Source organism: Carassius gibelio, chromosome A14 (assembly GCF_023724105.1).
Source record: "Carassius gibelio isolate Cgi1373 ecotype wild population from Czech Republic chromosome A14, carGib1.2-hapl.c, whole genome shotgun sequence".
NCBI lineage: Eukaryota > Metazoa > Chordata > Actinopteri > Cypriniformes > Cyprinidae > Carassius > Carassius gibelio.
In genome coordinates this window covers 7,602,059-7,615,100 of record NC_068384.1, presented here as the reverse complement: position 1 = coordinate 7,615,100, position 13,042 = coordinate 7,602,059, and the positions used below count along the sequence as shown (strand labels likewise).

General features: G+C 39.6%; 1 protein-coding gene across 1 annotated transcript in view; it reads right to left on the bottom strand.

The window, feature by feature from the left end:
• Positions 1–4,141: 4,141 nt before the first annotated feature.
• The window catches only part of ssrp1a (structure specific recognition protein 1a), a 9,500-nt gene continuing 599 nt past the window's right edge, over positions 4,142–13,042 (bottom strand). Inside the window, exons 2-18 of the mRNA XM_052614960.1 lie at positions 12,802–12,857; positions 12,509–12,694; positions 11,488–11,593; positions 10,797–10,990; positions 10,619–10,719; positions 9,850–9,979; positions 9,209–9,312; positions 8,999–9,127; positions 7,935–8,156; positions 7,784–7,856; positions 7,537–7,666; positions 6,419–6,464; positions 6,202–6,337; positions 5,954–6,121; positions 5,645–5,745; positions 4,677–4,839; positions 4,142–4,589 (exon numbers count right to left, since the gene is read on the bottom strand). Of these exons, the coding sequence (XP_052470920.1) occupies positions 4,527–4,589; positions 4,677–4,839; positions 5,645–5,745; positions 5,954–6,121; positions 6,202–6,337; positions 6,419–6,464; positions 7,537–7,666; positions 7,784–7,856; positions 7,935–8,156; positions 8,999–9,127; positions 9,209–9,312; positions 9,850–9,979; positions 10,619–10,719; positions 10,797–10,990; positions 11,488–11,593; positions 12,509–12,694; positions 12,802–12,855 (2,106 nt within the window). The 5' untranslated portion in view covers positions 12,856–12,857 and the 3' untranslated portion in view covers positions 4,142–4,526. The remainder of the gene's footprint in view (positions 4,590–4,676; positions 4,840–5,644; positions 5,746–5,953; positions 6,122–6,201; positions 6,338–6,418; positions 6,465–7,536; positions 7,667–7,783; positions 7,857–7,934; positions 8,157–8,998; positions 9,128–9,208; positions 9,313–9,849; positions 9,980–10,618; positions 10,720–10,796; positions 10,991–11,487; positions 11,594–12,508; positions 12,695–12,801; positions 12,858–13,042) is intronic.

Below are 13,042 nucleotides of genomic sequence, written 5' to 3'. Positions count from 1 at the left end.
GATTTGTGAATTGCCAGTCTCGGACAGTAATCGATTTAAAATGCTAAGAATCGAATGAATCGTGATTTCTATAGTGATTCAATGCTTTTAAAATATATAGACATTCAATTACTACACGCACTAATTAATGGAGACCTTGAACATTGTTTGTGTCTCACATCTATCACGCTCCACTATTAACGCTCGAGACTGCTTACATACATTTTTACGTATGCAATGTCATGCCATAGCATCATTAAACTAGCATCTAACAATGGACAAAAGGTTTTTTATTTCAGATTTTTCAAACCTATGGTTCTCTAACCAGGCTGCTGTGTAATCTGCTCCCTGATTAATCATTTAAAAGAATTTAGGGGAAGCATTTAAATAATCATGTGAAAAACCGTTCGTGAGTCAAATCGAAAACTATATGAATTGTGAACTGAATCAAATCAAAACGCTGCCTACCCAAAGATTCACAGCCCTATACACACATTATTTAACAAACAGAAATTATAATAAAAATGACAAAAATAAATAAATAAAATGAAAACTGAAAATGCATAAATAAAACCAATTCAAAATATTAATTAAACTACAATAGTATCTCAGTAATGCCTTAAAATGCAGTCTTTCACAGACTCTCTAGAGGACATTATATTTTAGGGATAAAATATATTTTAGGGATTTAAAAATATCTTAAATATGACTGATGTTTACAGAATGATCATATTTAGCACTCTCAGTAAAATATGTTAATGTTTTGTAATTATAATTTAATCTGGATAATTGTCCAATTGTTTGTCATAAAATAAACATCTCAGAAAAATGTTAAGGGGTTTCAAATTGGACTTTTTGAAATGAAACGGTGAATAATTTTCATACACGTCTTCTATAGAGGACAAACGGCTGTTAATCAGGCATTTTTGGGAAACACAAGAAATTATAGATCATTATTCATATGAGATATTCTTACGCCAAGTTATTACTCTTATTATACTGCTTTTTCACTTTGTTTTGCCACAAGAACACATTAATATGTAAATTAGATACAATCTATAGATGCATTGTATGGAATGGGAAAACCAATTTATGGACATTTTACACATATATTCTATAAAGCACACAATAGCATCAAATATCAAATCATCTTGTTTTATCTTAACAGGTGAGAATCATCTTTGTACAAAGTTTGGATAAAGAATTGTTTATTTTTGCCTATATATGTGCCTTTTCATGTGTATTTATTTTGAATAACTTAATCCTGGCGTCATCATTAGTATTTCATAAACTGTTCATGTTAGCATGTAAATCATGTTTTATGGTAATTTAAAAGATTTATACTTTACCATAAACATTGCCCCACCTGGCTTATACGGTATTAACTGTATTAAAATTAATAACATGTATCTTTTAAATGCTATATTGTTACTAAAATCCCACTTTTTTTTTTCTCCCTTTACATTTCAGTCTATGATGTTTTATATCCTTCTATATTCACTTTAAAATGGTTATGTTTGGGTTTGGTGATTTCAATAAACACTTCAAATATCTATAAAAAAAAATAAAGAGAGTAAAATCCAAGTCCTCATTAGATATATTGTCCTTTAATTTATAAATCCTAAATATCTCTTTAATTATGCTTAAGTTCTCTATTCACATAATGTTCTAAGGATGCAATAATGCATTAATTATGCAAACATACTATTCTTCAAGTCTTTTAAATTGGTACTAGTACCTAAAAAAGCACTAGTAAGTAATATTACCTAACGGAGTAGATACACGATACTAGCGTGTTTTAAAGGTGCCATATGCAGAAATTGAGGTAAAAATATCCATAACATGACCTACACGCATCAAAAGAATGAGAAGAAATAAGGGCGATGATGTCATTAAAAAAATGTCAAGTTATAGTGCTGCAGAGATATCAACCTTAATTAGCATTAGCATTACTAGCCCCGGCCCGACAGGTGTTGTAATACCAGTTTCGGCCATGGGAGGCGATATGCGGGCAACATATCCACCAGCCAACCTGCAATACACGAATAACTCGCACGGCTTGTGGGCGTGTACTTGAACCTGATGTCAATCTTGTGGAAAGTACAGCACACTACTTTCAGTTCAGGGAAAAGAGCGGAAGGATATCTGAAGCCCTTGGCAAGAGACCAACACCCGCTACAGGGAAACAACCGCGCTCGGAAACACAAATCAAATCCGATAAGAATACCAGAGTAAACATCGGCACTGCTTTTAATCGCTGGAGACAACTGATGGACCTGAAAGAAATGAGGTTCGACTCCGAACTTGCAAGTTAGATGCTGTTAGTATTTTGCTAGAAGTTTGTTTTATATGATTGTGTATTTGTTTTCGGGAAGTTATAACATAGAAATGTATCGAAGGCTGTTCGATAAACGTGCTAATGTTAGCGATGGCTAACCGTAGCTGCGTTTGATAATTAGCTAGCTATAACTTAACGTTACCCATTTTATTATATAGGGCTGTGCATGTCTTTACTCATGTACATCTCATCAGTAAAGACGCTCCTGTAATTAGGAGTATATCTCCAGCACGTGTGTTCAGATCAGGATTGCCAGGTTTTCACAACAAATTCTGCCCAGTTGCTTCTCAAAACTAGCCCAATCTCGCTTCCAGAAGGTTCCCCGGTAAAACATTGCTTCCCGGGGTTAAAATATAGGTTTTTTAGCAGGGTTGCCTTGGTAAAATTCGCATTTTAGGGGCTAAATATCACTGTGACCAGCGGACATGAAAAACAACCACCACAGACTTGGCAACACTGGTTGGCATTTACTACACAGAGCCGTAATTCACTGACAATCTACACAACATCGATGCAGTTACTGCCACTCCACCTGAACCAGTGTTGCCAAGTCTGCGGTTGTTTTTCATGTCCGCGGTTTGAAGCAATCCCAATACCAAAAACGTGATATTTAGCCCCTAAAATGCTAATTTTACCATGGAAACCCTTCCCAAAAATTTATATTTTAACCCCGGGAAGCAATTTCTATCGGGGAACCTCCCGGAAACGCGATTGGGCTAGTTTTGGACTAGTTTTAAGAAGCAACTGGGCAGGATTTGTTGTGAAAACCTGGCAACCCTGATCTGAATGCACATGCTGGAGATATACTTCTAATTACAGGAGCGTCTTTACTGATGAGAGGTGCATGGAAATCGCATTCGATTTTTTGCACAGCCCTATGTATCATAACTAACCTGCTCTGTCTAGTCTGTTGGTCTCCGTGTCCTCTTTGCTTCGTGGTTTTTCTGTGCGTGAAAAAATTGATGTGTGGCAAAGCGTGTGAAAAGAGTCAATTGCGTGTGTCTCACGGTGAATGCTTGAGAGTTGGCACATTAGTTCTCAAGCAGAATAAAGGACAGGTTGATTATTGCTGTTTAGCGTTTGTATTAATCTATGATGTGTCCCTGTTTGCCTACAGGGACATAAAAAAATAAATTAAAAGTGATACGTGGACCAAGGTGTCTAAGATTGTTCATTTTAAGTAAAGGATCCTAATATTTCGTCCACAACAATATTTAATGAGGTTATAACGCCTTGTGGTTAGTCTGCACGAGATCAACAAGCTTGTTTGCTTTGCGGCCGCTTTAAATACAAATTAAGCATTAGATCTACGTCAGAGCGTCTGAGCGCTCACAAATCTTTCTACAGCGTCGTGAGCAGAGCGGCAAGAACGATTTTTGACGCTCTAGACGCCGGCGGTGTGAACGAACAGTTAGGCTTCGGCTATGGCTGTAGTGTTGTTGTGAAAGTAGGGGCGGAGCATAGAGACTATGCCGTTTCTCGTTTGTTACTCTAGAGTAGACCAATTCACTTTATTGAGGCATACTGCCCCCATCTGGTATGGAATGTGGAGTATGACTTGATTTGTTTTGCCAAACATTACAGATGGCACCTTTAAAGACTAAATGTGAAAACAGCTTGCCATACAATTTCACATCTCTGATTGAACAGCTTTAACAGATTGACCATTCACTTCTGTTCTGAGAATGAAGCTAAACTTAACTTGTGACATCATCACTTCCTCACCGATTGCTGTCTTCTAACACACTTAATCATCTAAACACACTCATGTATCATCGGTCAGGACGTCACATGACCATCACACACACAAACACAGGCACTGAATCACTCACTGACCTTTTATTGCAAAACAGTGAACATTTTGATCGTTTAAAGTACAAAACATGTCATCTACTGAAAATAAGCAAACATTTACTGAAGTGCAGTTTTACCATTTTTAAAAAAATAAACAAAGAGGCAAAAAATTGAAAATAAAAAGAGGGCAAAACCCTCTACAGGTAGTTCTATCTACACTTCCCTGAATTATGTCCATCTACCAAAAAATAAAAATATAATAACAGTTCTGAGAGCTTCACAGATGATGGATTGAAGAATGTGATATTTCCAGGTTCTCCGTCTGAGTGCTTGTAGAAAGTCTTGGTCCGAGTACGCTTCAGTTATTCCTGGTGAACCCTGAGATGTGGAAATGTCTCTGAGAGGTCCGTGATCTTCAGTCGGACCCGGACTCCTCTGAGCTGGCGGGTGTGTCCTCATCCTCCTCATCCTCAGAGGCCTGTGACAGATGAAGCAGGTTAATGATGCACACACACATCACTGTGATGAAGCCCAGAACACACACACACACACATCAGTCACACACCTTGCGTTTGCTGCCTCTGTCCCGATCAGATTCAGACGAGCTCTCCTCGCTCGAGATGAACTCTTTACTCTTAAAGCTCTCGTTTACAGGTTCCTTCTTCTTCTCCTTTTCTCCTCCACTCTTCTTCTTGGCCTCCACCTTTCCTCCTTTCTTTTTCTTTTCTCTGAAAGCACAAGCAATGAATGTCGACATAAAGCTGCAGGTGACAACCATCGTAACGTACACTAACGTTCAAAAGTTTGAGGTCAGTGATTTAAAAATATATATATATTTAGCAGTAAGTGACACTGGAGACTGGAGGAATGATGCTGAAAATACAGCTGTGCATAACAGAAATAAATTACACTTTAAAATATATTCATATGTAAAACAGTTGTTTTAAATATTAATAATATTTCCAAATTTTTAAGCTGCCCCAAACCTTTTAACAATATTGTAGGATTAATCAGGTGATTATTTCTTTGATGTATCGCTTGCTTTTAAGCAACGTGCAAATGTTAATTTTATATAAAAGTACAGTGAACAAAAAAGCTTTAAAATGTAAAGCGGTTCTCATATAACGTGTGTGCGCATGTGCGTGTGTGTGCGTGTGTGCGCATGTGTGTGCGTGCGTGTGCGTGCATGTGTGTGTGTGTGTGTGTGTGTGTGGGCATGTTTTTGTGTCATATCAGGACACAACTCTGTATAATGTCATGTGTATGACACAGGTATTACAAGGAGAGGGTGACTTATGAGGACATAACCCATGTCCCCATTTTTCAAAACACTTATAAATCATACAGAATGAGTTTTTTTGAGAAAGTAAAAATGCACAAAGTTTCCTGTGAGGGTTAGGGTTAGGTGTAGGGTTGGTGAAGGACCATAGAATATACAGTTTGTACAGAATAAAAACCATTACATCTATGGGATCAACACACTTTACACAGAAACAAACGTGTGTGTGTGTGTGTGTGTGTGTGTGTGCTCACTTGGTAACAGACGCTGCTGTCGCTCCTCCTCCACTCTCTCTGTACTCCTTCATGGCTTTCTCATATTGTTTCTTGGCCTCTTCTGCTTTTCGGTCCCATTCCTGAGAAACACACAGACACTGAGCTGAACACACTGCTGAATCAAATCAACCAGTCACAGCGCAGCACAATAAAACCAACCACAGACTGATAATTCAGTAAGTGGCTAATAAAAGTCTTCAGTGCTGCGGTGCACACAATATGACACTAGCCAGAGAAATACGTAATGTGTTTTTGAAGAAGAGTTAACGGAGGCTGATCTTAATTCACCTCTTTGCGGTCTTTGCTCAGCTGCTTCCACATCTCTCCAGCCTTCTTGGAGATTTCGGTGACAGATATCCCAGGATTCTCGCTCTTGATTCGCTCTCGGTTGCCGTTCAGCCACAGCATGTAAGCGCTCATCGGTCTCTTCGGGGCCCCGGGGTCCTTCACCTTCTTCTGTTGGCCACAGAGAGACGAGGAGAGGGTTAATAAAGCTGTCGTTCATGAGATACTGAGATGCATGAGATGTGTCCGACCTCTTTCCGTGGTTTCCTCTCTTTCTTCTCCTTCACCACTTTCTTGGGCTTCTTTTCAGGCTTCTTCTTCTTGGCTTCATCCTCGCTGTCTGCGTCGTCCGCCTCGCTGTCGCTCACTGAAGCGTTGCTGTCATACCTGAGGACACAACCTCATATCATCAGAGACACTCACACATCTACAGAGCAAGGGAAAGAAAGAAAGGTTTCAGTCTCTTACTCTTCAGGGACGTCTTCATCCTCTTCTCCAGGGTTGAAAGACTCGTCTACAGGAAGATAACGGATATTATCTTCAGAGCTGAGATTTCACTTTAAAGCATTAGAGACTCAAGCTGCATGTCTTTAGCTTTCTTAATGGTTTTAAATGATCAGCACACATAAAGACAGAAAATCAAATAATAATGTAAATAAAGGCTTGGCTTGTGCGCTTTACATTTAAAATGAGATTCAACCACTACAGTTTAATCCCAAAAGAGATGCTATAAAAACACTGACAAACAAGAATAAGATATTTTAGATGTTTTTTTACAGCAAAATAGTACTATCATAAGAAATATAAACAAACAAATAATCTTCTTTATATATTTGTTTGAATTTAGTGAAATAACAGCAAAACAAAATATGTTTTAGAGATTAGGCACCTGCTGAAATTCTTATTATTTTTAGTTGTGATGTTTAATTTTATTTTTAGAGTGCTATAAACCATATTTGAAAATCACATTTTCACCATATAACGAAAAACACATTAATAAAAAAAAAAAACTCAATATTTAAATGAACATGCAGCATTTTGTGAAAGGTTAAGCCCCTCCTTAAAGGGCTCATGAACTGAAAAACCAAATAAGTGGGCGGAGCTAAGGAGGCAGTGATGTAGCAGATTTGTTACACTGATGTCATGTGACATTCCAAAAGGAGTCGTTTGGAAAGTCACATTATGACATCACAGTGTAACAAAACCCCGCCTCTGCAGAAGATCATCAACACCTACTTCTACATCACTGCCTCTTTAGCTCCGCCCCCAGATTCACACATGGGTCAACACAACACAAGTGTGAATAAATGTGTTTTTACCACTACTGCATAGTCTGTTCCAGATTGCTTGATATATACAGAGTATCTACACATTTTTAATCCAAACGACCCATTATTTTCAGAATAAGTATCTTTTTAATATGCAAAACTGTTAGCCAATCACAGCAGCGGATGTTTACTAGAGTCTTAAATGTGCTCCATCTATAAAAACAGATTGTTCTGTAGAGAGTTTTAAAAACGTTTTATTATTTTTCTAACTAATAAAAGCAAGAAGTGCCCTGTATATTTTGTGTGGTGTGTCAGTACCGCTGTCTCCCTCGGATTCGTCGCTGCCGTCTCCCTCCTCCCGGATCTTGCCCTCTTCTTTCATCCGCTCCAGGTAAGCATCATGCTGGTCTTCATCAGAGTCGCTGTAGCCGTCGGCTCCTTTCATGCCCTAGCACACACAAGCAGCTCGATTAATAATGTCCACGTAACACATGTGCATTTGGGAGAGAGAAAGATAAACCATCACTTCTAACCATAATTAATTCTAATAATGCATTTGAATTACCTCTTTGATTCCTCTGTTCTTGATGTTCAGCTTCTTGGCGTTGACAAAGTCAAAGAGTTTCCCGTATTCTTCCCTACACGAGACAGAAGAGAGATGTTGTCCGTTATATCTGAGACTGGTCAGGTGAAGGACGCTGCGGTCTGTGGTTTACCTCTCGATGTTGCTGAAGGTGTACTGGTTGTTCTGCTTGGTCTCGATCTCGAAGTCGAAGGAGCGTGTGGTGGTGGTTCCTCTGGCGAAGTTCACGCAGGAGATCTCCTCGAAGCGCAGGTGAACCGGAGGCTTGTGCACGTAGATGAAGCCTCGCTCCAGAGGATACAGCAGCCCTGAGCTCGCCTTGTACGCACACGTTATACACTGAGAGCCCGAGTGACTGCACGCACACACACACACACACACACACACAGAGAGACACACACACACACACACACACAGACAGAGACAGAGACACACACACACACACACACACACACACAGACACATACACACGAGGAAAACCTTCAAAACCAGCTCAACTTGATTATAAACATCAGAACTAGCCTTGGGAATTATGAGCAATTTATAACCACAGTATTTGGTATAAATAGGGGGTATGCAATATTTACCTAAACAAAAAAAATTGATATCGGACACAATATTGTCTTTTTTTTCGCCAATGAAAATATCTCCAATCAAAGTTGAAGTGGATCATTTGTGCATCTCAGAGCAACACTGCAGTGATTCGTTCCTGAATCTTTTTTTGAATGTATCATTTGATTCAATAATCCATTCGTAAAGACAGACACTAGCCACATTTCTAAATGAATCATCTGCTTTGAACGAATCTTTTGATTCAATGATTCAATAATCCATTTGTAAAGACACCCACTTGCTTAGTCTCTAAATGATTCATCCGGTTTCAACAAATCTTTTAAATGAATGATTCCAAAGAATCACTCATTAAGATCAGGACTTGCTGCCACCTGCTGGCTGTTTGTGTCACATTTATTTATCCATAAACTAACCAATGCAGTACAGTACAAAAACACAATGTACAAAATAGGATTTAATTATCAAATATATAAAAATGCAATAAAGACCAAGTCATTGAGGATGGATCTTTCTGGATGCCTTTCTCTCTAATGCATTAATGCTAGTATATCACCCACCCCTGATGAGAAACATTTAATACTGAGTTTAATCTCTATACAGAGGGCATCTGTGTGTGTGTTTTACCCCTGGAAGTTTCCGGGCACCGTGATCTTCCTGTTGACCAGAGCCTTCATGACCCTGCTGACGATCTCGAAGAGCGACCCGGACATGTTCTTACTGAGCTTGCCTTCGTAACGCTTCTCCACCTCGTCCCTGGAGAGACAGACACAGATCCAGATCAGATTCAGATCGGCGGTGGACCTCGGAGAGACCGAAGAAGCCCAGCGTACTCACTCGCTCATGTTCAGAGACAGACTCAGCTCTTCATCTTTAGAGAAGAGGAGGATGAGGAAGTGATAACGCGTCTGACCCTGTTTAATGGGCGGATCCAGACTGATCTGGAAACAGAAGCATCAAGACTGGGTCAAGAGTCAAAGATAAACCTTGAAGCAGCGTCTGTAGAGATTTACTGATGGATAAATCCTATGATTCTGCATTTATCCAGCAGGTGGCAGCAGCACCTATGCATTATTCAGCACAGGACACATAATAGGGATGTCTGCATGCACTAAAGTTATCAAAACAAAACTATCAGAGTCTGTGTTTTGGGATTTCTTTCAGATAATTACACTATATTTTTCTGAGTGTGTTTTTGTGCTGGTATGGATAAATACATGACATTAAACCACCAGCAGGTGGCAGCAAGTCCCTTTGAGCTTTTAGACTCTCAAGACATGTTTTTCTTTGTTTTTTTTGTAAAGTGATCAAGTAATGTCAGATTGCATATCATTAACACAATCATTATGATATGACTTTTCACTGATTAAGTGAGTTTAGATGAAGTTTCCAGCCTGACCGAGCCACAGATCCAGTGGTAAATGTATTACTGGAGTGCGTCAGGTTTAGTTTGATGGAGTGAATCACACAGAGCTCACCACGAAGAACATCTGCCTCTGGTCCTTGTGCGGCAGCAGGAAGAGCCGCAGCACGGTGGTGTAAGGGATCTTATAGTCAAACGTCTTCCCGTGCAGGTGGAGGAAGGTGGGGTAGATACGGATATCATACCTGAAACACACACACTATCAAGATGTATGCTGTGTCTCAAAGCTTTCGTATTTATTTTAGAAATAAACGTCCAGTTTCTTATATATTTGGCTCCACAGTGTTTGCTGATTGAAAATGATGCTCATATGCTCTGATAACAACAGCTTTGTAGGACTAGACATTATCGGATTTAGTCAAATATTATAGCGATATTTAATATTCGTATTAACTTTGTTACACTTTCAATAAAAGTGTGGTTATTTTATTCGCTTGTGTTTTTAAATTCAGTATCACTGAAAGTAGTGTTAAATTTAAAAGTCTTACAAAGTCGCTTTAAATTGTTTAAGAAAATAAATGATTTCAAAGCATTTTCGGTGCATCTCTAGTTCACAATACAGTGCATCACTCAGGACATACACTAGAGGGCGCTTCATTACTGCATTTGAGTTCAATACAAATGCTTTTTATTCTAGTGTGACTATTGTATCTGAAAATAAATAGCATTGAATATAACAGTTTTTTGTGTATTCATTTTAACTTCTGATATTACAGTAGGGCTGGGTTTTGCATATATTTCACAGTTCGATTCGATTTTGGTGAACTAGCTCTAACGAATCAACCACTCTGGCTGAAGATGTGTATTGTTGTACGAAGACTGACCTTCCTCTCGGCGTCAGACACTGAAGCTCTTTAAAGATGCACACAGCGTCTCCGGTGGCCTGGATGACATCTGCCTTCGAGAGAACATTCTGAGCGAACGCCTGCGACAGAGAGACACTCCATCATCATCATCATCAGAACCAACAGCAGCAGCACACACACACACACACACACACACCTCCACAGGGTCCGATCCGTCGTCTCCGGTGTTGGGAGGCACATAGAAGCGGACCTCCATGAGGGACACCTCTGCGTCGTCGTTCTGATGAAACTCCACCGTCACCTCGTTCTTCCCTGTTGCACACTGGGATACGCTGGCCAGCGGGATCTCGAAGACGGGACTTTCGTTCACATCAAACGACAGCAGAGACCCTGAGCACACACAGAAACACCACTGAAACACATCTCCTCACGGTCACACACTCATTCTGAAGAACAACTTTTACTACAATATTACTACAGGTTCAAACAGCTGTTCTCCATGTGAATATCTGTTCACATTTTTTATCTGTATGCATTTTTTCACTTTTGTTTAATGATCCCTAAACTTTATTATTATTATTATTATTATTATTAAATGCATGATGTTAATTTAGAAATAAGTTTTTTTTTTTTTAATGCAATGAACTACAGAAGAGTTGCATAAAGAAATATACAGGTGTTTTATTTCTGTGTCAGTCAATATTGGTAATATCTGTAGTGTAAAAACACTAATTAAATAACATGGTTAAATGTAACCTTCAGCAAATCTCAAACTTAATATATATTTATATTAAGTGCATTATAAAATTGACTTGCAGCATTTAAAACGATCGTCTATCATAATAACTGGATGTGTATGGGACAGGACTTTAATATCGTGTGTGTACCTGAGAATTTGGCAGTGCCCCAGTTCCAGCCCTTCACACACATGTCCTTCTCCGCCAACTCAACCTTGTAGTTCGCTTTAAAAAACGCCGAGATCTTCTCGAAATCCTGAGAGCGAGAGACAGAAGAGATAAACAGAATGAATGCCTCACTTCCCCTGACTCTCTCTCTCTCCTGCAGTCGTGGGGTCATTAATAAAGAGAGTTGGCAGCGGCGCTCGGCCTTCTGGGACGGCGGAGGTGTGTGTAATCCGGCCGGAGCGCACTCAATCAGTCTGTTTATTTATCCAGCGCTGCGCAATCACTTCCACATGTCACTCCAGCAGGTGTGTGTGTGTGTGTGTGTGTGCTAACGAGCTTGGCACTGGACAGCGAGTCCCTCACGATCACATTAACATCACACAGACGGCTCGCAACCGTCCTCAAAACATGGCTTTTTTCCCTGATGTGAGGACGGAATAATGATGTTACATGCTCCAGATTCTTCCAGAGATACGCTACACTGCTTAGCGATAAACACCAAACACAATGACATCACACACACACACAGCAAATCCATTATTAGAGGCCAGTGATTAAGCCCTGGAGAAAAGCATTCCTGAAACCTCTTGATCTCACACACACACACACACACACACTGAATTTCCTCTGACACAGGGAAATAAAATAAAACACTTAAGCAGAAGCAGAAAGGAAGCATTACATTGAGGGCTGGGCGATAAACACCATCAGGTCGAGATCGCAATAAAAAGTCAATAACGATGAGCTACTAGATACACAGCCCTTCAAAATAAAAGTCTGGTTTGACTTGAAGAAATTATAACAGAAACATATTGCTATTGTAGAATAAAATAAAATTAATTAGTATTTTTAAGGAATATCTTTTCATTCATTTAGTCAACTCTTTCCTTCTCTATTAACGCTACAAGAATAACGCGATGAATATCGATCTCAGTATTTTTGGCCATATCGCCCAGGCCTAACATCATTTATGGATCCGCAGCCGTGATGGCTCAGTTCTCACGGTGTCTCTGAAGCCGTCGTATCTGTAGATGTGTCCGGCGCTGGTGGCCAGTTTGATCCCGTGACCGAGACAGACGCGACGCCACTGAGCCGCAGACAGCTCCGGAGCCGAGATACTGTCCACCTTCCCTGTTTTATGGCTTTTATAGACCACCGACTGCTTGCTGAACCTCAGACGGCCGTCATTCTGACAACAAACATGAACAGCAAAGAGAGGAGAGCATTTACAGGCCATGTACCACTCCACAGCATCCACTATATGCAGAAAAACCCTGAAATATCAGCATCACTTACCCAAGATCCCTTCAACTCCGTTTGAATGTTATTAAACTCCAGAGTGTCTCCCATTTCTGTGAACAAACAAAAATATAAATACACAGCCATGAAATAAAATTAAATTCATCCGCAGACGACATTAAATCATTTATATTAGTCTTTTCCTCGCTTTGAAGACTTCAAATCAGTTCTATGTACTCATATCCAGGGTTGCCAGGTCTGCGGTTTTCCAGCGGAATTGAGTCACGTCAACACTACT